The 26,089-nt window shown below is 48.4% G+C and overlaps 1 protein-coding gene across 1 annotated transcript in view; it reads right to left on the bottom strand.

Annotated features, from left to right (window-relative positions):
* The window catches only part of LOC117042267 (zinc finger protein 850-like), a gene marked incomplete at its 3' end in the record, with an annotated part of 33,448 nt that overhangs the window by 4,193 nt on the left and 3,166 nt on the right, over positions 1-26,089 (bottom strand). Inside the window, exons 3-4 of the mRNA XM_033141797.1 lie at positions 21,963-23,198; positions 15,554-15,556 (exon numbers count right to left, since the gene is read on the bottom strand). Of these exons, the coding sequence (XP_032997688.1) occupies positions 15,554-15,556; positions 21,963-23,198 (1,239 nt within the window). The remainder of the gene's footprint in view (positions 1-15,553; positions 15,557-21,962; positions 23,199-26,089) is intronic.

Below are 26,089 nucleotides of genomic sequence, written 5' to 3'. Positions count from 1 at the left end.
CTGTAGAGATAAAACTGGCTAGACCCCCGTTGGGCCTTCCTCCCCTCGGAGAGGGGGTGGCTGGCAATGAATGGCAACTAGAGCTATTAAGTGTTATAGGGTTGCTATGCCATGTCTCTTGAAGGAGGAGGATGTCAAATTGCATAAGGTAGGACATTAGATGTTGGTTATTATTCTTTGCGCGCCAACCTGCCATGTTCCAGGAGAGCAGCTTTAGACCCCGTACCCTCCGAGGCCTGTTTCCGTCGTTTCCACCTTCTCTAGGAGCCCTATCTTGTCTAAAAGAACCACTCCCATTTGTTCTATCGGTAGCGGTCTGTTTGGTAGAGTTGGAGTGTCCCTCTGTTCTCGGATGCGGTTAGCTATCTCATTTGTGGACAACCTGAGGTAGCTAAGGCAGGAGCTCGAGGGCTTCACGTCCTGCTTGGCCCCTGCCATGGAGGCTGGGACTGGAGGTCCACATCTATACATTTGAATATGAACGTCCGGACGTCCTCTTGCCAACCAAACATTTTTTTAAAAATAAATATTTATTGAATTTTATAACAAATAAAAATACAAATCTCAACCATCATGTTGTATACTATGGTTCTCCTTCCCTTCCTCTGGACTTCCGTCTGCTGAGTTATTTAGTTTCATTTATTATATCCTGCTTTCCTTATATAAAAGTGGATTCCCTTAACATTTCTCTAAAATATCTGTTACGGAAATAAAGTTGTGAACGTTTATTCAAAACCTGCCAATGAGTCCATTCCATTTTGTTGTTTCTGCAAATAGACTGTAAATGGTTCCCAGACTCTTTTGAAGTCCTTTTTGTCCTTCTCTCGTAGTTTGTCTGTTAGCTTAGCCAATTCTGCATAGTTCATCAGTTTTTATTGCCATTGTTCCTTTGATGAAACAAAATCGAAAATTCTTTCTAGTAGCACCTTAGAGACCAACTGAGTTTGTTCCTGGTATGAGCTTTCGTGTGCATGCACACTTCTTCAGATATGGCAGACCAACACGGCTACCCACCTGTAACTGTTCCTTTGATGGTATTTCTTCCGTCTTCCAATATTGTGCAATCAAGATTCTTGCCGCTGTTGTAGCAGACATAAATAGTGCCCATTTTTCTTTTGGCAGCTCTTGATTTGAAATGCCTAACAAAAAGGCTTCAGGATGTTTAACAAAATTCATTTTAAACTTCTTTTCCCAATTCATTATATAACATTTCCCAATATTTTTAATGCATTTACATTCCCACCACATAGGATAAAATGTTCCTTCCTTTTCCTTACATCTCCAGCACCTGTTATTTTCTTTCCTAAACATCCTAGCCATTTTCACTACTCATCATTTTCATGTAATTCTCTTAATAATATGCAATCTGTAAATTTTAGATCAACTTTCCACAGCTTTCCCCAACTTTCAAACTGAATGTTGTGTCCCACATCCTGAGCCCATTTACCGGTAACCTCTTCATTTTTAGTTTCCCACTCTAATAAAATACTATATGCTTTTTTTAAAAGCTTAAAGTTCTCTTCCACTATTTCTTTTTGAAATCTGGAGATTGTATAACTGAACCCCTTTTTATTATCTTCCTTAAAAGTCTCATTTAATTGCCTATGGTGTAACCAACTTTGTAAATAGTATTTCAACTCATCATACTCCTTTAATTTGAGTTTACCTTTTTCCTCTGTTAATAGCTCTCTGTATGTCAACCAACTTACTTTTTGGTCAACTTAAGTGATAATGCTTCAGTGGGTGACAGCCACCATGGTGTTTTCCGTTCTAGCAAGTCTTTATATCCCCCCCTCTTATTAATTACTTTCTTCTTATATGGTTTGAAAAGCTTTTATGTATTTTCCCTTTCCCATTCCATAAATATGAGTGCCAGCCAAATCTATTGTCATGTCCTTCTACTTAAGACACGCTGCTTCACAAATACAATTTCCAGAGAAGCGGACATGGAGCAATGGATTCAAACTACAAGAAAGAAGATTCCACCTAAATATTAGGAAGAACTTCCTGACAGTGTTTAGGTGGAATCTTCTTTCTTGTAGTTTGAATCCATTGCTCCGTGTCCGCTTCTCTGGGACAGCAGAAAACAACCTTTCAACCCTCCTCCATATGACATCCTTTGATATATTTGAACATGGCTATCATATCACCCCTTAACCTTCTCTTCTCCAGGCTAAACATACCCAGCTCCCTAAGCCGTTCCTCATAAGGCATTGTTTCCAGGCCTTGGACCATTTTGGTTGCCCTCCTCTGGACACGTTCCAGCTTGTCAGTATCCTTCTTGAACTGTGGTGCCCAGAACTGGACACAGTATTCGAGGTGACGAACATATATATTTATGTTTCTCATTGTTAGCCATATTCCTAGATTCTTAACTTTTTATGAATTTAAATTCCTAACTTTTGGGATATTTCTTTCTTCTCTTCTTCTTTTTGGTTTTTAAGTTTAAATCCTGCTACTTGACCAAACTCTCCTTTGGGAGAGATATCTTTGGTTCTTCTACGGTGATTACTAAATCATCCACAAAAGCTTTTAATTTATATTAATCTCACACTGCTTTGTTATCACTTGGTTTACAATTAATTTTGCTCTTTGTTCTGAGTAAATAGCATGGATTCCCCTCATATATTTTACTACAAATTCCATCTCTTCAGTACACAGTTTATAATCATTATTTAATAGAGAAATAGGCCTAAAATAATTTTAACTGACATCAAAACTGAATCTTGTTTAGGAATTAATGTTATATATGGAGGGCACAAGGAGAAGCGGACGACAGAGGATGAGATGGTTGGACAGTGTTCTCGAAGCGACTAGCATGAGTTTGGCCAAACTGCGGGAGGCAGTGGAGGATAGGGGTGCCTGGCTGTCAGGGTAGAGTTAGAAAGAGAGCTAGAATGTTCCCAGAGGCAAGGGTGAAGTGATGACTCCAACTCGGGGAGGGGAGGTACAATCCAGTCCTCACGAGGAGGTCAGAAAAAGAGCGGGAAAAGCCTTTTGAGAGTTGCTGGTCAGGGGAGAAGCAGAGCTCAGAAGGTATATGAACTGAATGACTCTGTGGAGTGATAGTTGAAGTTAAGAACTATTTATTAATGCTGTTTGTGAATTCTTAATAAAAATTATAAAAGACCAAGAGACGTTTGTGTGGTGATGTGAAGAGGAATCGACGAGCCCTGACACTGGCGTGCTCTGGTCCATGGGGTCACAAAGAGTCGGACACGACTGAATGACTGAACAACAACAACAACATGCTTCTTTCCATGTCTCTGGAGCCTTCCCTGATTTTAAAATTTCATTCTTCAGTTCTTTTAGAGGGTTCACAAGCTGTTCACTCAGTTTCTTGTAACACTTAGCTGATAACCCATCTAGTCCAGGTGATTTCCCTACTTTTACTTGACTTATTGCATTTAAGACTTCTTGCTAGAGATGTAAAATTTCCAGAAATTTTGAAACTCGGGAAAAACCCCCAGCAGACCTCTCCCAGCCTCAGATAGTGATGCCGGAGGTGGGAGCCATAGATCAGGTCCGTTCTAGGATTAGATCCAGCCTCTTCTAAACTATTTTGCTGAGCTCAGAAGTCCAGGTAATGAGGGAGAAGCCAAGGCAGCCTCAGAGAGCCTGCAGGGATTTTCTGGCTGGAGGGGAAGCCTTCCAATATTTTGGGGGGCCCCATCCACTGTTTCCACACTAAAATCTCATTTCTGGCCAGAGAGCTTCCCCTTTTCCACCCTCCCTCCCTCCCTCCCTCCATGTCCCCATCTCCACTCCCCTGGAACTCACCAGATCTCTCAATCGAGGTCCCTGGGAGGGAACACGCAGAGGTTGTGGGGAGGGATTCAGAAGACAACCTGACCAGGTCAACCGTCCATCTTCCCCCTTCCATCCCCACTAGGTTTGCAGGATCCGTCTCTTTCCTGAGGAGTCAAGGTGCCAAAATAAGCTGCAGGGTCCTGGGAGAGAGGAAGAAGCAAAGGGAGCCTCAGAGGCTCTGCAGGGATTCTCCTGCCCCTGGAGAAGCACAAATGGGGCAGCCCCTTCCCAACAGAAGCCCCATTTCTAAACCTCTCCAGTGGTTCCAATTTCCTGTTTGCTCCTCACCCCACTTCATAAGGCTGGCAGGGTCTGCACAGTAGTGACCTCAAGGTAGAACCCCTTGAACTCAGAGGGGCTTATGGACAGAACTTGGTGCCAAAACCAGTCACAGTCCTGTCCCCAAGTCTGAAAACTGCACCAGGCATGCTTATCTATGGTTATCATAAGGCAAAAGTTCATCAAAGTTTTAATAATCATAAAAAAATCTCCAGTGGTTCAAATTTCACCTGTTTACTCCTCTCCCCATTTTGTAAACCTGGAATGGTCTGCTCAGTAGTGACCTGAGAGTAGATCCCCTTGAACTCAGTGGGGCTTATGGACAGAACTTGGTCAAAAACCAGTCACCATCCTGTTCCCAGGCCTGAAAACTGCAACCCCAGAGCATGGGCAGAAAACAGACGAGTAGCTACTACATGTAGGTGCCCCCATGCTAGTTGCTTTGTATGGAGAGCCCAGTTGACGCTCTTCCAGCTCTCCCATGGCAAGCCAGGCAGATGTTGTGGCCATATTTGCCTCTGTCACGGGTTGCATGGGGAGCAAATCTTGGGGGAGCTTTTCATCTCCAATTGCTGGGAAAGAGTGTTCAGTATCCTGGTGATAATGATAATTTATTATTTATACCCCACCCATCCGGCTGGGTTTCCCCAGCCACTCCTCCTCTGGAGTAGGAGTCTTTTATCCTTGCTTTAGGGGAGAGAACATAAATTTTCTAACTACTCCGGGTCAACACTATCTTTCCTCTTAATTCCTCATCAAGTTTCCTGATACCAGTTATACCATTTCCTAAAATTCTATGCTTTTCCCTGCTGTGTTTTATTTAATTTATTTAATTTCCCTGCTGTATTTTATTTATTTAATGGAAATTGAGACTGGATTCACCAACTGAATGAAGCTCTTTCTACATGCCAAGCACGGATATGGTTTCTGACCTGTATGAAGCTTTTTCCAAACATTCCCCTGTCTGAAGTATCTCATGGGAATCGTGGGTGGAGCTGTGAAGGGAACTTTCCCCACATTTCAAGCACTCATTTCTCCCCCCCCCCATTAGTTCTTTCATGTGAAGTGAGGCCGTCCTTCTGAATCAAGAGCTTTCCTTGATGGGAAGTGGAGACGAAGCTCTGACTAAAGTTCTCTCCACACTCTGGATATTTACATGGTTTTGCCATTGTGAGGATTTTCTTGTTGTCTCCCTCCTTCTTCCTTTCTAATTCACCACCTACAACCTACAACCCAGGGTAGTATTATTAATTAATTAATTAATTAATTAATTAATTAATTGTACTCAGGAATAGATTGAGTCTGAAATGATTGAACAATGCAAATGAATGCTTGTGAAAGAGGAAGAAGGGAAGGGAGTCTCTGCCTTTTTTGGCTGCTCTTACCTAACCTATTTATGGGAACTGGAGATTCAAAAAGCCTGGCTCTTTCCAGGGATGGATTTAATTTGGCTCAGTCATGGAATCTGCTCCATCTCCAAGGTCAGTCATCTCTTTGCTCAACCAAAAACAGACAGATGCAGAAAGGAAAACAGATAATTGGACAAGATGTACCTCCATGTCCCTAAGATCTCTGAAGCCTACATTTGAGAAGGCCTGGGCAGCTCAGACCAGCCTCCTCTTGGTTTGAAAAGGCAGGGCTGGTGGAAGAATATTCCCAGACAGAACAGGAGATTCTCTTCCTATTGATAGTTTTCCTTTCAAGGAGAGTTGTGGGTGTGTTAAAATATCACATGCTGTAGGTGGCGCTATTGGGCTCCCTCAAAATAGTGGACGTTTGTCCTACAGAGATCTGTAGGGAATTTCAAAACTGATTTCATGATCCAACAGGGAGCCTTACCAGAGAGGCCACGATCCCACAATTCTTCTCGACTTCCTTGTGCAGAGCTCTTGGGTCAAGAACCAGCAAACGCCCAAGCACACAGGACCCTAAGAGAAAAAGGGAGCATAAAGATAATCTTCTACACATTGCTCTGTTATTTTCTGTAACAACTTTGTTGTGTATTTAAATTATGGGTATTAATCTTTGTGTAAATGAGGGAATCCCACATCACAATAATTTTATACGGCACGCAAGTATTCCCATTTTCCAGATGGAAGGATCTCTTCTCTCTTTGTCTGGTGTGGTGGACCCTCCCAATGCCCTCAAGCCAACTTCAAGGGGCACCAGGAGGGGGAGGGGAGGGGAGGGGAGGGAAAGCCCCATTGTGTGTGAGGGGAGGGAATGCTTGGTTGGTTTGCTGGAGACAATGGAAGAGTGTTCTTTCGGGAGGAGACATGCGTTGCTGCATCTGGGACAGAGGAAGTGATCTGGTTGTGCTGCTTGCAGGTGCAGAAAGGTTTTCCTTCTCCCCGTGCTCCTGCCATGTGTTCCCATTTATCCTCAAAGCGGATGGGGGTTTCTTTGCCTGCCCACTTTTCCTTGACCCAAAGACCCTCCCCAAAAAGGAAGGCAGCAAAAAGAACAGAGCTGCAGACCTCCTGCGAACTCCTCGCCCCCTCCCTGGCTTGGCAGAGAGGACAAGGGAGGACCCTCTGCTCCCTCCCTGACTTGGGGGTCTCCCCCCGCCATGCATGACCTGAACAGGGACCCCCATGCAGCTTCACTGCATCCTGGCACCCCCTTCTCCCCATTGCACCCTCAGGGGGAAGAGAGAGGAGACTCACCGTATTCCAGGAGAGTCTGGTCTGCTCTGTCTGGCAGAGAGATTCTGGCAGGGGAGCTAGGAAGCACCCCATGGCTCTGCCTGCCTGCGAAACACCCACCCCCGGAGACAGGGCCCCCCTCCTGCTGCGCTGCCCTGGCCTTGTGCCGGAGAGGCTGATCGGAGGGACTCCTTTGGGGTCTGGGCTGCGGGCAAATTTGCTCTTGCAGGAGGGCAGCCTCGGGAGGAACAGCATGGGGCTCTCAGCGAGGCCACGTGATGCTCCGGCTACTCGGCCTTCTCGGGGAGCGGCAATCCTTTTTGGTAACACTTTCATTTTTAAACAGACTTTCTTCCCATCAGAGAAAGTTCCCTTCTCTTTTGGACCTGGTGACTCCCAAGGCTATGGGCTTGTTTCCTAGGAGCAGCAGCTGCAGAGAAACTCCCGGTGGGGAACATCCTTCAAACCTCACTCTACAATCCGAACAAAATCGAAAATTCTTTCTAGTAGCACCTTAGAGACCAACTGAGTTTGTTCCTGGTATGAGCTTTCGTGTGCATGCACACTTCTTCAGATACACTGAAACAGAAGTCACCAGATCCTTAAATATAGTGGGGGAGTGGGGAGAGGTATTACTCAGAAGGGTGGTGGGAATGGGTGATAGGCTGATAAGTGTGGAAACCTGTTGACGACTCTAAACGGCTGCAGTTAGTCTTGCAGGGAAATGCAAGGGGTGAGATGGCTAAAGATGGCTTTGTTATGTATAATGAGATAAGAATCCAATGTCTTTGTTCAAACCAGGTTTCTCCATGGTTTTAAGTTTGGTGATTAGTTGCAATTCAGCCACTTCTCTTTCCAGTCTATTTCTGAAATTTCTTTGTATTAAGACAGCTACTTTGAGATCTTTTATAGAATGTCCTGGGAGATTGAAGTGTTCTCCTACTGGTTTCTCTGTCTTGTGATTCCTGATATCAGATTTATGTCCATTTATCCTTTGGCGTAGGATACAATCCGAGGCAGAAAAGTGTGCAAACCGAGAGCCCCCCCCTCCTTCCCCTCCCTGCATTGCATTGCCTCCTGCAGCTCCGCTCCTCTGAACCCTGGCAAGCCCAGTGCAGCCGGCTCAGCCCTCTCGCTCTCGCCTTTTCTCCGCGGAGAGCAGCAGCCCAGAAGGAGCCCCAGGCGATGCAGCTGCCCGAGAGGCTTCCCTTGGGGCTCTGGGCCGGAGAGCTGAGCTCATCTGGAGGAGGCTCTGGCAGGGGGAAAGGGCGGCCTGGCACCCCAAGGGGGAAGGGAGGGGAGACTCACCGATTCTTCCCAGGAGGGAAACCGAGGCAGCACGTGGAGGAGACCAGAGACAAGAGATGAGGAAGGGGCTGGCCACGGAGGGAGGGAGGGAGGGGGTCCTGCTCTGGAGGACCTGCCCCCTGCCGTCTCTACTTCCTGTCCGCTCTAGGACTCCAGCTCTGTTCCATTTAACCCCTCGCAAGCTGAGCACAACCAGCTGGCCACTCTCCCTCCCTCCCTCCCTCCCTGAATCCGGATGGTCCAAACAGAGGGTGGGGGGGTGTCATATGGGCCACTTGGCCCGGGCCTCCGATTCCAAAGGGGGCCTCGGTTGGCATATTCAAAATCTCTCACAATTATTTAAATGTAAATACTTAAAATAATCCTTTTCCCTATGTATTTTTTTAAAAAGCACTATTATATATCTATATTTTCCGTTTTGTCTTTGTATGCAGATACGGTTCAAGCCTTGAAATATTTTTTTTTTTAAAGGGCCACATTATCTACCTGGCCCGGGCCTCTGCCTGGCTCTGCAAAGGCCTGGCTCCAGGGCATGTGCAGAGTTCTCTGTGATTCTCGGTTGGAGCCCCACGTGAGACATTGCAGGGGGTTGGACTGGATGACCCTTGGGGTCCCTTCTGTGAATCTATTCAATGTAAAAGAACCAGCACACTCCCCCGTTGGTGAACTCGGTCCCAACTTGCAAAGTGACCTTCAACAGGGACAAATGTCAGGTCCTGCACTGAGGCAGGAAGAGCCAGAGGCGCAAATCCCAGCTCGCTGCTCTCCCTCCCGCCCCATCCCCAAATTCGGGAGGGCTGGTGGAGGCAGCTGGTTTTCTGCTGTTTCCGATTCCACTTTGGAACCCTGGAATTTTGGAGTTGGAAGGGACCCCTGAGGGTCATCTAGTCCATCCTCCGGCAATGCAAGAATCACAGATGAAGAATGGTGGATCCGGGAGGGACCAGTCCGCCACCTACCGCGGGGGGAGACCCTTCCCCTGAGGGTGCGCTTTCTGGGGGTGCTGGGGAGGGGGGATCCCCTTCTCCTGCCCCTCCCTCCCTCCCTCCTGCCCCGCCCTCCTTCCGCGGCTCCTCCTCCCCCCCCCCCGCGCCGAAATCGAAAGGGGAAGCGCGGACCTCGGAGTCTCCGCCATCGCCGCTCGCCTTCTTTCTCTCCTCGCTCTCTCCCTGCGGAGCCTCATGGCTGCAGAACCCGGCACGCTGCTCCGCGCCAAGGGGCTCCCGCTGCTCCCGCTGCTGCTGCTGCTGCTGCTGCTGGGTAGGTCGAGGCCGGACGCCTGGGTCCCCTCCGAGTGCGGGTCGAGGAGGATCCGCGGCCGGAGGGGGGCGGAGAAGGCAGAAACTCAGCCGGTGCAGCTTCTTCCCTTGCCAGGAGAGGAAGGGGCTGGCGGGGGGAACTTCTCCGGTGGGATTCTTGCCTGTCGCAAAGCCGGGGGAAGAGTGGCTGGGCGGCGTGGCCAGGGGGGGGGGATATTTGGCCCGGGATAGTCCCTCCGCTTTCGCTTTCCGATTCCTGGAAGTGTCCCGAATGAGGCCCATTGCTGCCGCCACTGGGGAGAGAGCGCCGCTGCTTCTGCCCTCCGGTCTTCGCTTGGGGGAAGCTGGTCGGCGTCCCCTTTGGCTCTGCTTTGTTCCCTGCCGCGTCCAAATGGAGCCTCCAGGCCCAGAGGCAGTCTACCCAGGTTGTGCTTGGCCGGTGTGAGGACAGGAGGCTGGGCGAGGTGGGAGGGGTCCCCGTGGTCCTGGCCCAGATTCTGCTGCTGCTGCTGCTTTGGGGCTCTCCTGCGGTCCTTCCGCTCCTCCTCGAGTCACCCCAGGGGCATCCAGTCCACCCCCTTTTCCTTCTCCTCGCAGGAGCGTCATTGGGCAGATCCTCGCCTGCGGTGGCCAAGCTGGTCTGCTGGTTCATGGAGGAGGCCGGGGGCGGAGGCTCAGCCATGTCCAGCGCCCTCAAGCCGCGCCGCGCCCTTTTGTTCCTGCCCCCACCCGGGAGACGCCTGGAAGAATCCGCCCTGGAGTCGGAGTTGCCCCCGGAGGTGGAGGCCGGCCTTGCCTTCCAGGTCCTGGGTATGGAGACCCCCCCCCCCCGCCCTTCAAATAAGAAGCAGGCCCTTTGCAAAGCCCAGCCTGTCCCCTCCCCATTCACCTGGGTGGACTGGAAGCACCTCTACATTCAGACTCACTGCGACACCCATTTCACAGGCGCCACAACTGAGGCTGGGAAACTTCACCCCTTTGGATGTGGGGCTGATGCTCCATTTCCCAACCGGGGCATGAGTTCATTATTACGCACAGACACACCCCTTGAATCTTCTCCTTTCCAGCACTCCGGCGTCAAGAAGTAAATGAAATTAAATGATTCTCTGGATCTTCAGTGCCAGAAAACACTCCTTCCCCAAGTTGCTTTCCTTGGAGGTTTTCCAGACAGAGGCTGGAAGGCCAAATGTCAGGGATTCTTGAGCTGAGATTCCTGCATTGCAGGGGGTGGGACTAGATGTTGTTTACTATTATTATTTCTAAACATATTTTTTTCTTTTCAATAGATCAGTTTTATTATTGAACAACACTAAGTAGTAGTAGTAGTAGTAATAATAATACACTATATCGTGATCAGAGTTAACAATTCCGATTCCACATATACTTATTTAGTGTCTAGGTGATATTATTATCTCAAAACATATATGTTGATTCATAACCTACTATATTATGCCTTCCAACTCTACAACTCCTTAATAATTTCATAAGATAATTTCATAATTGCCTTGTAGCTGTTCCCACCTCAAGCCTCCAATTAATTAATAAAGTCCCTTTATGTCCCTGCTCACGGCTCCCAATTAAATATAGCGGATCCACCTCACGGTTCGCCAGTTCAGTGAATTTCTGCCATTGACCACAGCCTCTCTTGTGTGAGGGAAAACTGAATGACCCAGAGTCTTGGGCAGAAGTTGAACAAAAAAAGAAAAGTTACCGGTATATTTTCCAAGAAAAAGCTGGTGTCAGGAGACACGTTCTTTCAGGCACAAGTCAGCGTATTCATCAAACTTGGAGGATGTCAGGCATTAAGCGCAGAAGTCCATGCACAGTTTTTCTTCAGCTCCCCTTGCCAAGAATCTGTTGTTCCACTTCAGGGAGATGTTCCGGTTTCTAGACATGGCGGTGAAGTGTTTGACTCCATTTCTGCCCCTCCTTCCCTCTCCTTCCTTGATTGAGTTGTGACAGGTGTCACTCACCATTCAAGGCTCTGGAGGCAGCCCAGCTTCCCTGGCGGATTCCCACTGGGGGGGGGAGTTCCTGAACGAGGGGCCCTTTCCCTCCCCCCTCCCCTCTCTCAGCCCCTCCGGAGGGATTTGCAGTCTGCCCCACAGACCCTTCTTCTGGCCTTGGGGGGTCTTTTTTCTCTCCCCCCCCCCCGACTGGAAGGAGACCCCTCTTCCGCCTACCTCCCCACAGCTTCTCCCCTTGAACTCCCGCCTGACTCCTCTCCTTCCTCTGGCCGGAGAGATTCCCCTCCAAGGTCCCCCCTCAGACCATCCCTCTCCCAATCCCCCCTTTCTCCCTCCCTCAGAAAGGGCTCCTTTCATCATTTTCCCGCCAAACGTGCTGGCTCCGCCTACTGCTGGCTTGGGAGCCAATCAGAGTGAGGCTCTAGCCCCATGGGGGAATTTCTGCGGGACTAAATCCGCTGATTGGCCTGGCTCTGCTGTCCATCACAGGCCCAAGCAAGGGGGGCACTTTCCCTTTATCTATGGGTCATATAAGTCTATCAATGACCTACCATCCATTTTAAACATTTTGGGTTTAAGATCATTTGAAATAGGTAACCTGTGCGGGTGCCAGAGCCCCGCGAGGCCTAGGGGAGCCCCCAGTGGACATTTCCTCAGAGGAGAGACCCACGGATAGGAATAAGGCGAGGTCAGGCGTTACTCCAAGTTCAAAGACACACACACACAAAATTTAAATTGAGAATATTTGAATAATAAATAAGGAAATAAAAAGTGAATAGAGAACAAAGAAATAAAAAGGGGGAAAGGTCTATTACAGTACATCACTTTAAATGCAAACAACTGCAATTGCATACATGCTTGTCTGGTATATAGGTATAGTGCTTTTTTCCGTAAAAATTGTTCAGGGTTACTGTCATTTTGACTCAAGAAAACCACATTTTATAGATAAAATCGGGAAAAATACAGAAAATGGGCAAAAGAAGTCATTTCAAGAACTCAGGAGTCCTACTGTTTTGTATTAATTTAATCTATTTTTGCTTATTCCGGATCTACTTCAAATTGGTTTCCAACCTCAGCATTTACACTGTTCAGAGGTACAAAACTGCTTGGTTGGTTTGGTTTATTAACTGGTATTTAAATCTCATTAAATAGATAAAATAAATACTTCTTAGAGGGCATCTTGTTTTACCACAAGTGTTTTCGCTGAGATTCCTGCATCGCAGGGGGTTGGACTACATGACCCTTGCGGGTCCCTTCCAATCCTGTGATTCTGTGAATTGAACTTAACTGACTGACACCCTCAGAGTTTTCTGGAACAGTGGGGAACCCAAAGGTCATCCAGTCCAACCCCCTGCGATGTGGGTGGGGGGGGGTCCGGCAGTGGAGAGACAAAGCTTGTCCCCCCCCCCACATACACTGGTTCACCTCCCCCCCCCCACTTTGTCCCTCCTGCAGACCCCTCTGGGGCCCTGTGGGGAGGGCAGGCCTCGGGGACCCCCCCACCGTGGCTGAGTCCGGATGCCAGCGAGGCTGAATCCTCCTGCGAGATCAACGCCTACGCGCCGCAAGAGTCCCACGTCCCCTGGGCGGAGGGGCTGGCGGGCGGAGGGGGCTGCCCCCGTGCCCTGGAGAGGGGCAAGTGGCTCATCGCCAGCGTCCAGGCCCCCGACGCCGAGTTCGGGGTCAGCAGCGTCCTGCACACCGAGGAGGCCCCGCCTTGGAAGCAGCAGGATGGGGTCAGCAGCATCACCTCCACCGCAGGTATTGCCTGCCTCTGGCGGGCGGAAGGGGAGCAGTGCGGCCTAGCGGTTAGAGCCCTGTGCCAGCAGCCTGGGAGAGAGGGACCGAGGGCCAGCCGCTGCTTCTCAGCCTGGCCTACCTGGCAGGGTCAGCGCTGGGGAATGGCAGAGGGAGGGGAGGGAGGCCACCTTGAGCTCCTGGGAGGAGGAGGAGGCGGGGGGGGCAGAAATGCAGTTATTTAAATGAGGAGTGCCCAGTCATCGGTTCCACTCTCCTGGGGGGCGGGGGGTAGGGGGCACCGTGGGTCAGTCGGAAAGTGGGAATCCCTGGGTAAAATGCATCTGCTGAGTTGAACTACTCGGAGTAGTTTTAAGTGGATTTTGAGTCATTAGGCAAATCTTGCTTTCATCTTGCTGGGTCTTGCAAACTGTTGTTCTGAACCATGCCCTTTTTACGGCCTTGGCTGGAGGGGGGGAGAGTTTATGCCCCCCCCAAAAAAATGGGAATTAAGTAAATCAAAGAGGTAGTGGGTTTGTTGTTTTTTCAGGCTGGGTTTGGGCTGTTCCCTTCTGGGATTCCTCCCGTGCACAGGGGGTTGGTCTAGATGACCGCTGGGGATCCCTCCCGCTCACCTCGCCCTCCTCTCTCCTTGTGCAGTGGTGCTGTCGGTCTTCACGCGGACCCCGCGCCTGGAGTCACGTCTTGGGCGCCCGGCAGTCCTTCACTGCGGCTTCTCTGCGCCTTCCTCGGCCTTCTCGGTGGAGTGGCGCCATCAGTTCCGGGGGGCCGGGAGGGTGGTGCTGGCCTATGACGGAGCCTCGCGGGGGGTGTCGGTGGCCGAGGAGGGGGCCGAGCTGCTGCTGGACGCCGAGGGTGGCGACGTCTCCCTGCGGCTGCGGAGCGTGGCCGTCCGCCACGAGGGCACCTACATCTGCACCGTCTACCTGCCCCACCTGCATGCCCAGCAGGCGCTCGAGTTCAAGGTGGTGGGTGAGTGAGCGACCGGGGGGGGTGTCTCCCTCGCAGGGAGGGCGGAGGAGAAAAGGGGGGTCCGCTGCCCAAAGGGACCCCCATAGAGCCAGCATCTTGTATTCTCACGGTCCAAATGCCGTCAAGGACCTAGGGATCCTGATAGACTGCTCCTGGGCCTGGAGGCTCCAAAAGAACGTAGGAAGAGTGCTTAAACCTGGCAGTTGCCAAATTGCCCTGAGATGGGTAGCGCTTCCTGCGTTGCAGGGGGGGTTGGGCTAGATGACCCTTGGGGATTCCTTCCACCTTTCTAATTCTAGGATTCTAAGAACCAAGCGATCCAGAGAGACTGCCACTGGACTGGGAGGCTCCTTAAGAAGAGTCTGGCCACTTGATCAAGCCAACGGGGCCCCTGTCTTCCTGTCCCCGCAGCGGCTGATCAGATGCCCTTCCCCGCTGTCAGGATTCGAATCCAAGAGCCACCCTCTCCCCTCCCGGCAGCTGGGAGACAGAAGACTTTGCTGCCTGCCGCGCTCCTGGTTGTCAGCAGGGGGGCGCTCTGCTTACTCCCTCTTCTTCCCCTCTCCCTCTGCAGAGCCCCCCCAGGTGACGCTGCGCCCCACGACGCTCTCGGTGCCCCCCGGCGCCCGCCCAGAGCTGACCTGCGAGGTCTCTGGCTTCTACCCCCTGGGGGCCTCGGTCAGCTGGAAGCGGAGGGGGTCCGGCACCCCCCAGGACGCCTTCCTGGACATTGGGGACTCAGGGCACCGCCAGGCCCCCGACGGCACCTTCAGCTTCACCAGCTTCACCCGCCTGTTGCCCATCCCGACCGAGGACCACGGGGTCTCCTACGTCTGCCACGTGGGCCACGCCGGGCTGGGCGAGGCGGGGGTCAAGAAGGCGGTCGTGCTGCATGTGGCAGGTGAGGGGCATCTGTGTGCATGTCTGCGCTTGTGGGTCTGTCCTGGGGTCCTAGGCCCAGGAGACTGGCTGCGGGTGCGATTTCTGACTCTCCTTTGCTGGAGGCTTTTAGGCCGAGGTTGGGGGAGGGGTCGTCCGTTCTGCGTGATTTAGCTAGGATTCCTGCCTGGCAGGGGGTTGGACTAGATGACCCTCAGGGTCCCTTCAGGGATTTGAATCCGTTGTTTTGGGTCCCGTCCGATGGCTAGGGATTGGGGCCTCCGGGCCTTAATCTCTGGAATATGGCCTTTCGTAAAACACCCAGGCCCCAGCCCATCCAGGACTTGGGAGGGTTAAACGGCGATTCCTGCCTGGCAGGGGGTTGGGCTAGATGACCGCCGGGGTGCCCTCCCAACTAGGATCCTGTGAATTGGCGCTGTTCAAGTAGGGTATGGGTGAGGATATGGGGGGTGGCCAAGGCAGGGTGGGAGTGAGGGTCTGACTTCGCCCCCCTTCTCCCTCGCTGACGCCCCCCTTCTGCCTGTGCCCCGTCTCCCCCCACCCAGGGTCCCTGGGCCCCTCCCTGGAGGACGCCATCGGCTTGTTCCTGGTCGCCATTGTGCTCCTGGGCGTCTTGCGATCCCTCTTCAGATGGGGTAAGGCTGTCCTCACCCACTCCCTCTGTACTGTTATTTTTGTTGTAAATATAGTCATATTTTATCATTTGGTCAATATTTTGGGGGAATTCTCCTCATTAACATTTCCCTGCTTCATTTTCCTCCTTTTTCCAGCTTCCGAAGAAAAACCCAAATTGGAGAAGGCCAAATCGGAGGTCAGTGCCCAAGATGCTCCCAAGACCACCACGTTCTCTCTATTCCTCAGTTTTTTTATTCTTTTAGAAATATATCTCTATGCCACTCACTGAGAGGCAGTGCGGTGCAGTGGTGAGAGTGCCAGCCTAGGCCCAGGCAGAGTGGTCTGGGTTCGAATCCCCAGTCCCTGGCCATGATTAAGCTTGCAGGGTGGTCTGGGGGGCGGGCAATCCACTCTGCCTACTTCACAGGGTTGTTGTGGAGCGATTCCTGCCATTGTGGCCCCCAGCCAGTTAATGTTTCCTCTCCGAATCGGGTCAGAATCTCACGGATTTCTCTTCTTTCTGCAGTAACGGACTTTGGGCAACCGAACTCCTGGCTTTGTTTGTTGCCTGTCTCCGGATCCCGCTGACAGGGCGAAGTGGATCGTAGGCCCCCGGACTCCTGGGTCCCTCCTTGCCCCACCGGTCCCTCGTTGGAAGGAAAGCCCCCTTCCCCTTCCTTTTTGGGGTCAGGGGTCTGCTTGGCTTTGCATCCTGCAGATTCACGGCTGTGATTTTAAGGAGGCGGCCAGATCTGTGCTTAGCAAAAGCCCCGCTTTCTGACAGTCCCTGCCCCTCACTTGCGTGCTGTGAAATTATAGAAGTGTAGAATTGGAGGGACCCCTGAGGGTCATCTAGTCCAACCCCCCCCAAAAAAACAGTAATCGCATCAAAAGCAACCCTCAGCTCCTGGGCTGCAGACTCTGCACATGCTCTGGGAGACTCTTGACGGGGGGCCTGTGTTGTCTTTGGGATGGTTGCAGAGAACCTTTTTGGAGTAGGGGAGACAGACTTGACAAGATTGGCATACCCCCCCAAAAAATAAATCAGGGATCCTCCACTTACAGAATATGGGTCATCGGGTGTCCCTTTACCTACCCCTCTGGTGGATCTGAAGTGGTACACTCCAGACCCAAGTTTATCCCCTCTAGAGACCTGGGTGCAAAAGGAGCCTGTTTCCCCACAACATCCCTGCAGAGACGGCCATGCAGATCAGCTTTTGTTCCCCTCGGCCGGCCCTCTCTCTCGATACAGACAAGGACCTGCCCCACTTTCCGCACCCAGAGCCCAAAAGTAGCCCCCTCCCCATTCTGTGTAGATTCTGCTGTAGATTGTAAGCCCCGTGGGGCAGAGCCAACTTGGAGAATAAACATGTTTTGAAAAGAAATGCATGCCGTGTGTCTGTTTTTTTCCTTCCAGGGCTGAAGGAGAGGTGAGGGGGGCAAGTTGAATAAGCCAAAATCAATGGATCTCAACAACAAACAACAAATTTTAAATTTATTTTTTACAATTTACAGTGGTGTAAAATAAAAGGTATCGGAAATGAAATGATTGTTGCCTTTTCTTTGTTTACAGATTTTTTATTAAGATTTATTAAGGGATGCGGGTGGCGCCGTTGGTTAAACCTCAGAGCCTTGGGCTTGCTGATCAGAAGGTCGGTGGTTTGAATCCCCATGACGGGGTGAACTCCCGTTGCTCGGTCCCAGATCCTGCCCACCTAGCAGTTCGAAAGCACTTCAAGGTGCAAGTAGATAAATAGGTACTGCTCCGGCGAGAAGGTAAATGGCGTTTCCGTGTGCTGCTCAGCTTAGTCATGCTGGCCACATGACCCGGAAGATGTACTCCGTCTCCCCCGGCCAGCGATGCAAGATGAGCGCCACAACCCCAGAGTCAGACACGACTGGACCTAATGGTCAGGGGTCCCTTTTGGATTAAAAACGCTTAACCTAGACGCACAGAGGTTGCATAAACTGTGATTTGTGGTCAACACACTTGACTTTATCAGATAAGAAACTAGCTTGAGCTTGAAAAATTGTCAGAGCATGAAAAGCAGGGCCGCTTGTGGTCGGCACGTATTCAATATTAAGACAATCTTGTTTGCTTTGGCCCAGTTCTCTAATCTGTTAAGGTCATTTTGAAGTGTGATCCTGTCCTCTGGGGTATTAGCCACCCCTCCCAATTTGGTGTCATCTGCAAACTTGATCAGGATGCCCTGATCAAGTTTGCAAGTTTTCTAAAGTTTTCTAAAGTCCACTTTTCTAAATTGCACTGTTTTGCCCATTTTAACATCTTTGTGCTTAAGGACCTCCTTTTGCCCTGGTTTGCCCTGTGGGATCTTTTAACTTCCCTTGTTGATCTCTTTTTAATGATAGGAAGAGAGATATTGTTGTATTATCTGGTTCTACAGACTCAGCTAGAATTTTTTCCAGAAGGTTTAACAAGTACCCAACAGGATGGCAAGAATTATATTACAGTCAGACAAAAGGAATTTTATGTGTTCCATGTCCTCTGTTAGTACTACAAGCCCCCAATGACTCACAATCCCTCATTTGTCCCAGAAGGTTGGGAGCAATAATGATAATGATAATTTATTATTTATACCCCACCCATTGGGCTGGGTTTCCCCAGCCACTCCTACTCTGGAGTGGGAGTCTTATATTCTTGTTTTAGCATCTCCTGAGGATAGTTCTGAAATTTGCTTTCTTAGCCTGAATTCGGCCTTGAGTGACTTGAGCTACTGGTCTCCATGCCAGAGATGACTTAGCAGTTGAGCTGGCTGGACCCAAAACTTCTGCTCATCTTTAGAGCTGCTGAGACCCTAGAAGGTCGGTCATGGTATCTGGCTCCTGCTGTTACTTAGCCACCTCCTCATTTTCCTTATTCATGTAAAACTGAGTAATTCTTGCTTGTGCTTTTTGTAACCATTCTGGGTCAACAGCATTTCCCCCCTTAATTCCTCATCAAGTTTCCTGATACCAGTTACATATACCATTTTCTAAAATTCTTTGATTATCCCTGCTGTGTTTTATTTAATGGAAATTGAGACTGGTTTTCCAGCTGAAGCTTTTCCGAAACACTCCCCTGTGTGAAGTATCTCTTGGGAATCGTGGGTGGAGCTGAGAAGGAAGCTTTCCCCACATTTCAAGCACTCATTTCTTCCCCCCATTAGATTATCCTTCTGCATGAAGAGCTTTCTTTGATGGGAAGTGGAGAGGGAGCTCAGACTGAAATTCTCTCCACACTCTGAATATTTATATGGTTTCTCCATTGCGAGGATTTTCTTGTCGTCTCCCTTCTTCTTCCTTTCCCATTAACCACCTACAACCTACAACCCAGGGTAGTATAATTAATTATGATAATAGCCTCAGGAATAGAGTCTGAAATGATTGAACAATGCAAATGAATGCTTGTGAAAGAGGAAGAAGCAAAGGGAGTTACTGCCTTTTTGGCTGCTCTTACCTAACCTATTTATGGGAACTGGAGATTCAAAAAGCCTGGCTCTTTCCAGGGATGGATTGAATTTGGCTCAATCATGGAATCTGCTCCATCTCCAAGGTCAGTCATTTCTTTGCTCAACCAAAAGCAGAAAGATGCAGAAAGGAAAAATGGAAACTGGACAGGATAGCCCTCCTTGTCCCTAACATCTCTGAAGCCTGCATTTAAAAGGCATGGGCAGCTCAGACCAGCCTTATCCTGTTTTGAAAAGGCAGGACTGGTGGAATAATATTCCCAGACGAAACAGGAGATACCCCTCCTATTGACAGTTTTCCATTCAAGGAGAGTTGTGGGTGTGTTAAAAGCTCAGGTGCTGTAGGTGGCGCTATTGGGCTCCCTCAAAATAGCAAATGTCAGTGCAAGCAGAAGGGCTCCACCTGCAGGAATAGGGGAAAGATCAGGCAGGAGATCCCCCTCCTGGCCCCTGGAGCCCTTTCTGGATGGCCCTCGCTTGTTCCTCCCCTTCAGGCAGTAGTTCAACAGGATCCCTGCAGGTCTATGGGGACCACTGGAGCCCCGGGGGGGGGGGACTCTGGAGGAACTGGCTGAACTGGGGTCCTCTCAGTCCAGCCCAGACAAGAAAGAGAGGGAGCTCTCAGAAGAGGAAGCCATTGCGGAGAAGAACCGGACTCGGCTGTCCTCTGTTGAGGGTCTCCTGCCTTTCTTCCAAGGCTTCCTGGGGGCTGCAATGGCCAGAGGAAGAGACAGGCCCCCCACCCTGAATCCCCTGCAGGGCCCTGGGGAGCAAGCAGACCCTGCCTCAGTTTCCTTCCCCAAGGCCTTGGAGGGACCTTGGGGTGCGGAAGGAGGACCCCCAAATGGAGCTTAGGCTCCTGGCAAATGGGGAAAGGAACATGATGTGGCACTTTCCAGCTGAGTCCAGGAATCGCCTCCAAGGTCCAGGGACTGATCTGCCCTGGCTTCCTCCTCGGAGGTCCCTTCAGAAGGAGAAGGGGTCCCAGGTCTCCATGGGGGAAACGGGGGGGAAGCATCCCTGAGGCCTGCGTTCGAGGCCAAGGCTTTCCCCTTTCAGGCTCCAGCCACCTTCTCTGTGGTTTTTATGGGAGATGCAGAGATGGGCTCACATGCAGACATTCCCAAGTTTCATAAGGATCCCTTGAAAAAGATGGGCTCTGCTTCAGAATATCTCCTCCCCCCCTTCTGTAAATTGAACATCACAGTAAGAAAATTTTCAGTTTAAAATTTATTGCCTATTCATTTTTTTAATGTTTTAAAGACTAGTTTCTAACAATAATTTTAGTGTTTCAGTCTCATTACAAATCACTTTCAGATTTATTTATTTTTAAATCCAGTCAAGTATATGTAGTAGAAATTCAAAAAGAAGTTCCTAGACTGGAGGTCACCCACAGAAACCCAAAAGAAAAGGAGGAAGTATCCAAGTGGAAAGATAGGCCTTTATTGAAATACAAAGGTCACGCTGAGCCAGAAAGAAAAATCTGTGAGCTCAGAGGGCTGGTTTCTCTTTCTTACTTTCACGTCTGCTAAGTTTCCTGAAATTTTTTTCCAGTAATGAAGCTGAGAAACCTTTAGTCTAAAGTTCTTCTTTTGCCAATGAACTTTGCCTCTGCGTGATTTATTGGGATCCAGATACATCCACTCCAAAGAAGCTTCTGGAGCTCTGCTCTCCATCCAGACATGGAGCGCCTTGGCATTGAAGACCCAGAAAAAGAGACCGAGGGGAATGTGTGGGTCAGAAGCTGGGAGTCGTTGGAAAGGAGTCGCTGGGAGAGGCAGGAGGTTGTGTTGAGCAGGCAATTTTGTGTTGAGCAGGCAATTTTGGGGACCCTTAGATGACCCCTCCCCCGACATTTGACCCCTCTGTGCAATTGGGGTGACGGAAGTGGCGCCTCCCCTTCAGAGCGGGTCTGCCTGGGCATGACAGGTCTCTCTGTTGCATCCTGGAGCCCTCTCTCCACCTGGCTGCCTGTTGAGCACTAGAGGGGGAACTGCTCCGCTCGCTGGAAACGGAGGGCAGATCCCTGACAACTAGGAAAAGAAGAAAGAAGAGGAAGCAGGATTGGGTGAACATTCAAGGAGGCAATAATTTTGGGTTATGACTTGGCTGAGATTTGTTGGAACAGTTTTTAAAAGGCTTTATAGAAACTGGACGGAGAAACTGGAGAAATGCTAATTTGGATTATTAGCCGATCATTATAAGAGTCATATTGCACTATCTGAGGGCTTAAGATTTGAAGGCTGGGCAAGGGAGGGAAATGTAGGGAAAGTGTCATCTTATGGAAGGGAGGAAAAAGGCTGGATGTTAAATACATTTGGGTATATTCTGGAGTGAATATTCTGAGTAATTGTTGCTACAGATGATTTTCAGACAGAAATGGGTGTTTCCTTTTCATCTCTTTTTGTATTATTATATTAAGATTCCTTTACAGTGGTACCTTGGGTTACAGACGCTTCAGGTTACAGACTCCACTAACCCAGAAATAACGCTTCAGGTTAAGAACTTTGCTTCAGGATAAGAACAGAAATCGTGCTCTGGCAGCACAGCAGCAGCGGGAGGCCCCATTTGCTAAAGTGGTGCTTCAGGTTAAGAACAGTTTTAGTTTAAGAACGGACCTCCGGAACAAATTAAGTACTTAAACAGAGGTACCACTGTATTTTGAATTAAGGAGGACACACACAGGAAGAGGACAGTTGGAGGTGGGAGGGACCTGCAAGGAACACAGGGAAGGAAGGATCTCTCAGGGTGGGAGATGGGGAGAAGAGGGGGGCACCCAGGGGAGAGCAGGGGGATCCCACCTTTCTATGTGTTTATGAATGATATGATATATATGATACAAATGTCGTAAAGGGTATTTTTAGTTTATCCGCCCTTTCTATTTTCTATACAATTGTATTTTGTAATGGTTGTTTAATATTTTTTGGGTTTTTTTGGGTTTTCCCTCTGTATGAATTCTTTGATGGGAAGTGAGATGGGCACTTTGACTGAAGCTCTTCCCACATTCAAAGCATTGATAGGGTTTCTCCCCTGTATGAATTCTGTGATGGGAAGTGAGATTGGAGCTACTAGTGAAGCTCTTTCCACATTCAAAGCACTGATAGGGTTTCTCCCCTGAATGAATTCTTTGATGCAAAGTGAGACTGGCGTTTTTACTGAAGCTCTTCCCACATTCCAAGCACTCATAGGGTTTCTCCCCAGTATGAATTCTTTGATGGGAAGTGAGCGTGGACCTTTGACTGAAGCTCTTTCCACATTCCAAGCACTGATAGGGTGTCTCCCCTGTATGAATTCTTTGATGGTAACTAAGATGGTGGCTGTGACTAAAGCTCTTTCCACACATGTGGCATTCAAAAGGTTTCTCCCCTGTATGAATTCTTTGATGGCTTGTGAGTTTAAACCCATCCTGGAAGCTTTTTCCACATTCCAAACACTGATATGGTTTCTCCCCTGTATGAGTTCTTTGATGGGACATGAGATTGCCCCTCTGACTGAAGCTCTTTCCACATTCTAGGCATTGATATGGTTTATCCCCTGAATGAATTCTGTGATGGGAAGTGAGTTCACCCTTCCATTTGAAGCTCTTTCCACATTCTAAGCAATGATAGGGTTTCTCCCCTGAATGAATTCTGTGATGGGAAGTGAGTTGACCCTTCCATTTGAAGCTCTTTCCACATTCCAAGCAATGATAGGGTTTATCCCCTGAATGAATTATATGATGGGAAGTAAGATAGGTGCGTTGACTGAAGCTCTTTCCACATTCCAAGCACTGATAGGGTTTCTCCCCTGAATGAATTCTTTGATGCAAAGTGAGACTGGCGTTTTTACTGAAGCTCTTCCCACATTCCAAGCACTCATAGGGTTTCTCCCCAGTATGAATTCTTTGATGGGAAGTGAGCGTGGACCTTTGACTGAAGCTCTTTCCACATTCCAAGCACTGATAGGGTGTCTCCCCTGTATGAATTCTTACATGCAAAGTGAGAGAATACTTCCGACTGAAGCTCTTTCTACATTCTCTGCACTGATACAATTTCTCCCTACTCTGTGTTGTTTTGTGTGAAGTGAGGCTATTCCTTCGAATGCAGCTCTTTCGTTGATGGGAGATGGACTGGGAGTTCTGATGAATGTTCTCTTCACATTCCAAATGTTTATATGACTTCTCCACTATGTGGATTCTGTTGTGGTCCCCCTTGTTCTTCCCTTCCAGTTCATCACCATCTGCAATGAAGAGAGAAGCTAATGAGAACCTCAGGAAGAAATGGGAGCTCCAGATTATTGAACAATGTTAATGAATAATTGTGATAGGGGAAGAACTGAACCAAATGCAGACAGAAGCTAAAACACCAAAAATAAAACTTACAAGATTTACTTCAACTTTCTTAAAAACTCTGGAGCCAACATTTAGGAAGTCCTGGGCAGTTTTTAGGAAAGCCTGGTCATTGTTTAAAAAGGCATGACTAGATTAAGAACATTCACAGAGGAAACAGTTGATATCTCTCCATTCAGGGTTCATGGTAGTGATGTTAGAATCCCAGATGCTGTTGGTCTCCATCCAAATAGTGGAGGTTCATCACATTGAGGTTACTTGCTTAATTCCAAAACTGATCTTATGATCCAACAGAGAGTTTTACTGAGAGTGTCCATGATCCCACGATTCTCCTCCTTGACTTCTTTATGCAGAACACTCTGGTCAGGATACAAACAGCAATATCTTCATCTGAACATTCCCCATCAGAAGTTATCTCAATCTGCTTGGTCTAAATTTAAATTTTGTTAATCTCTTTCTTCACTTTGAACCCCCCTCCCATTTTAATTAGGAGACCAACTCTCTATTGTTTCATTGGTGACAGAAGAGGAAAAATGACTATTACATACACTTAATCTAAGCACAACAACCACAAGAGCTCCTGGCTAGGCACTCGGCTATGCAATGTTGCATGTTCTCTGTTCTCTGTTCTCTTCTGTTTCCCCCCTTTTTGTTTCAGTTTAAAGTAATTCATGAACCAATAACTCATACACTGACCACTAATGATGAATCATGTTATAAATATTCCAGCAAATTTATCCTGCTATTTTATATACAAATGACATGAGAAGACATGGTCTACACGTTTGCATCATTTTCCAATTAGAAGGTAAATGCCAAATGTAAGACTGAAAGGAAAATTAGACATAAATTTATAGATTTGGTAAAATGGAAACAAAAAAGGAAGTCAGTTTCATGTACTGCGGATTAGCTCTGCAGGATTCCTTTTTGTGAATGGGACTAGATTAGAAGTGACAGCCGGTGGAACTTTGTTACAAAACAGAACTGAATACTGGAGTTAAGAAATTACCTTGGAACTGGCTGGCATTAAGTTACAACTATAGCTAAGCAGGGGAACTCTCTATTTTTACTGGGGGAGAAATCTTCCAGAGAGCTAAGAGAACCTGGACTAGCTGAAATTGGATTTGAACTGGAGTTTTTATGGCGACTGAGACCAGGAAGTGCAAGATCTACCTGCAAGGAATAATTTGGAGAACTTGCATCATAATTAAGGATTACAAATCTGGATCATAGGCTACTGACACTTAACATCTTAGAGAAGGAGGACAGTGCACACATCTTGAACGAGAAGTATAATCTATTTTAATTGTGTTCTGATATTTTGGTACCACACAGCCTAAGGGGGGGATTTGATTTTTGTATTAGACTGAGAGAGGATAGAGTGACCTTTAATAAGATAAAACAGTGGGGGGGGCAGTTTCATTTTTGGCTTGACTGGGAACAAGCAGGTTTAACCTTGACTAGAGCAAAACAGTACTTTGGCCACCTCATGAGAAGAAAAGACTCCCTAGAAAAGACCCTGATGTTGGGAAAGATGGAGGGCACAAGGAGAAGGGGACAACAGAGGATGAGATGGTTGGACAGTGTTCTCGAAGCGACTGGCATGAGTTTGGCCAAACTGCGGGAGACAGTGAAAGATGGGCATGCCTGGCGTGCTCTGTTCCATGGGGTTACGAAGAGTCGGACACGACTAAACAACAAAGAGCAAAACAAAGTGTTTAGTGGTGGGAAACGCTCTAGGAAAATATGGATAAAGCAAAATAAGAGGGGGGCGTGTCACGAGGAAAGCTTCAATTGATAGAACACGTGGAAGTGCTCAGGAAGAAACAGGAAGGCCAGACTTTGCTGAATTTCTCTCACAACAGTTTACTGAGTTCAGGAATGAAATGGCCCAATCAATGAAAGATTTGACACAGCAAATGCATGTAGATTTGGAAAAACTGATACTGTGCTGTCAGAAAAATTTGAGAAATTGGGGGTTAAGGTTAAAGATTTGGAGAAAAAGGTAGACAAATTGGAAAAGAGTAATGAAGATCTGGGCCAATTAAAGGAGGAATATCAAGCAATGCTAGGGGCTGTGGGGGGTTTACAGCAGACACAGGGAACTTTGCAGGATCAGGTTCTTATTTGGCAAATGAAAGAGCGAGAAAGGATATTGAGACTGAGGAATTTCCCGATTTCTGATGAAGAATCAAATCTAGAAATGTATGTTTCTGAGATAATAGATGGGAGAAAGCAAAGACTAGGTGGCAGAAAGGGTTGAGAGTTGTTTCAGAATATGTACCTGAGAAGCCCGACAGAGGAAGTAGCCAGGGGATGTCCTCTTAACATTTACTAACAAGAAAATAAAAGATCCAATATTACAAAAAAGTTTTGAGGATAACCTGATGGTTGCTGACCAGAAAGTGGACGTTTTCCGGGAGATACCTTTCCAGCTCAGACTCAGAAGACAGAAATATAAATTATTGACAATAATTTTGAGAAGAGCAGACATAAAATATAAATGGAAATACCCAGAAGGGATCTCATTTACATTTTTTTAGAAAAAGAGTTAAATTGACATCAGAAATGCAGGCTAAGGAGTTTTTGGAGAAACATAGGAGAGAGTTGGAGAACTGGAGAGATCCAATGGCACAACAAAGGGATGCTCTGCAACAACTGTCATTGGGAGGAGCTGGGAGAAATGGGGAAAATGGGGGGGGGGACCTTATATTATAATTGACTCTGATGATGGCCAGTCTTAAAATATGGAGTTGGAAGGTTAACCATTGAACTGTAAAGC

Source organism: Lacerta agilis, chromosome 2, assembly GCF_009819535.1.
Source record: "Lacerta agilis isolate rLacAgi1 chromosome 2, rLacAgi1.pri, whole genome shotgun sequence".
Taxonomy (NCBI): Eukaryota; Metazoa; Chordata; class Lepidosauria; order Squamata; family Lacertidae; genus Lacerta; species Lacerta agilis.
This window is presented reverse-complemented; position numbering and strand designations above follow the sequence as displayed.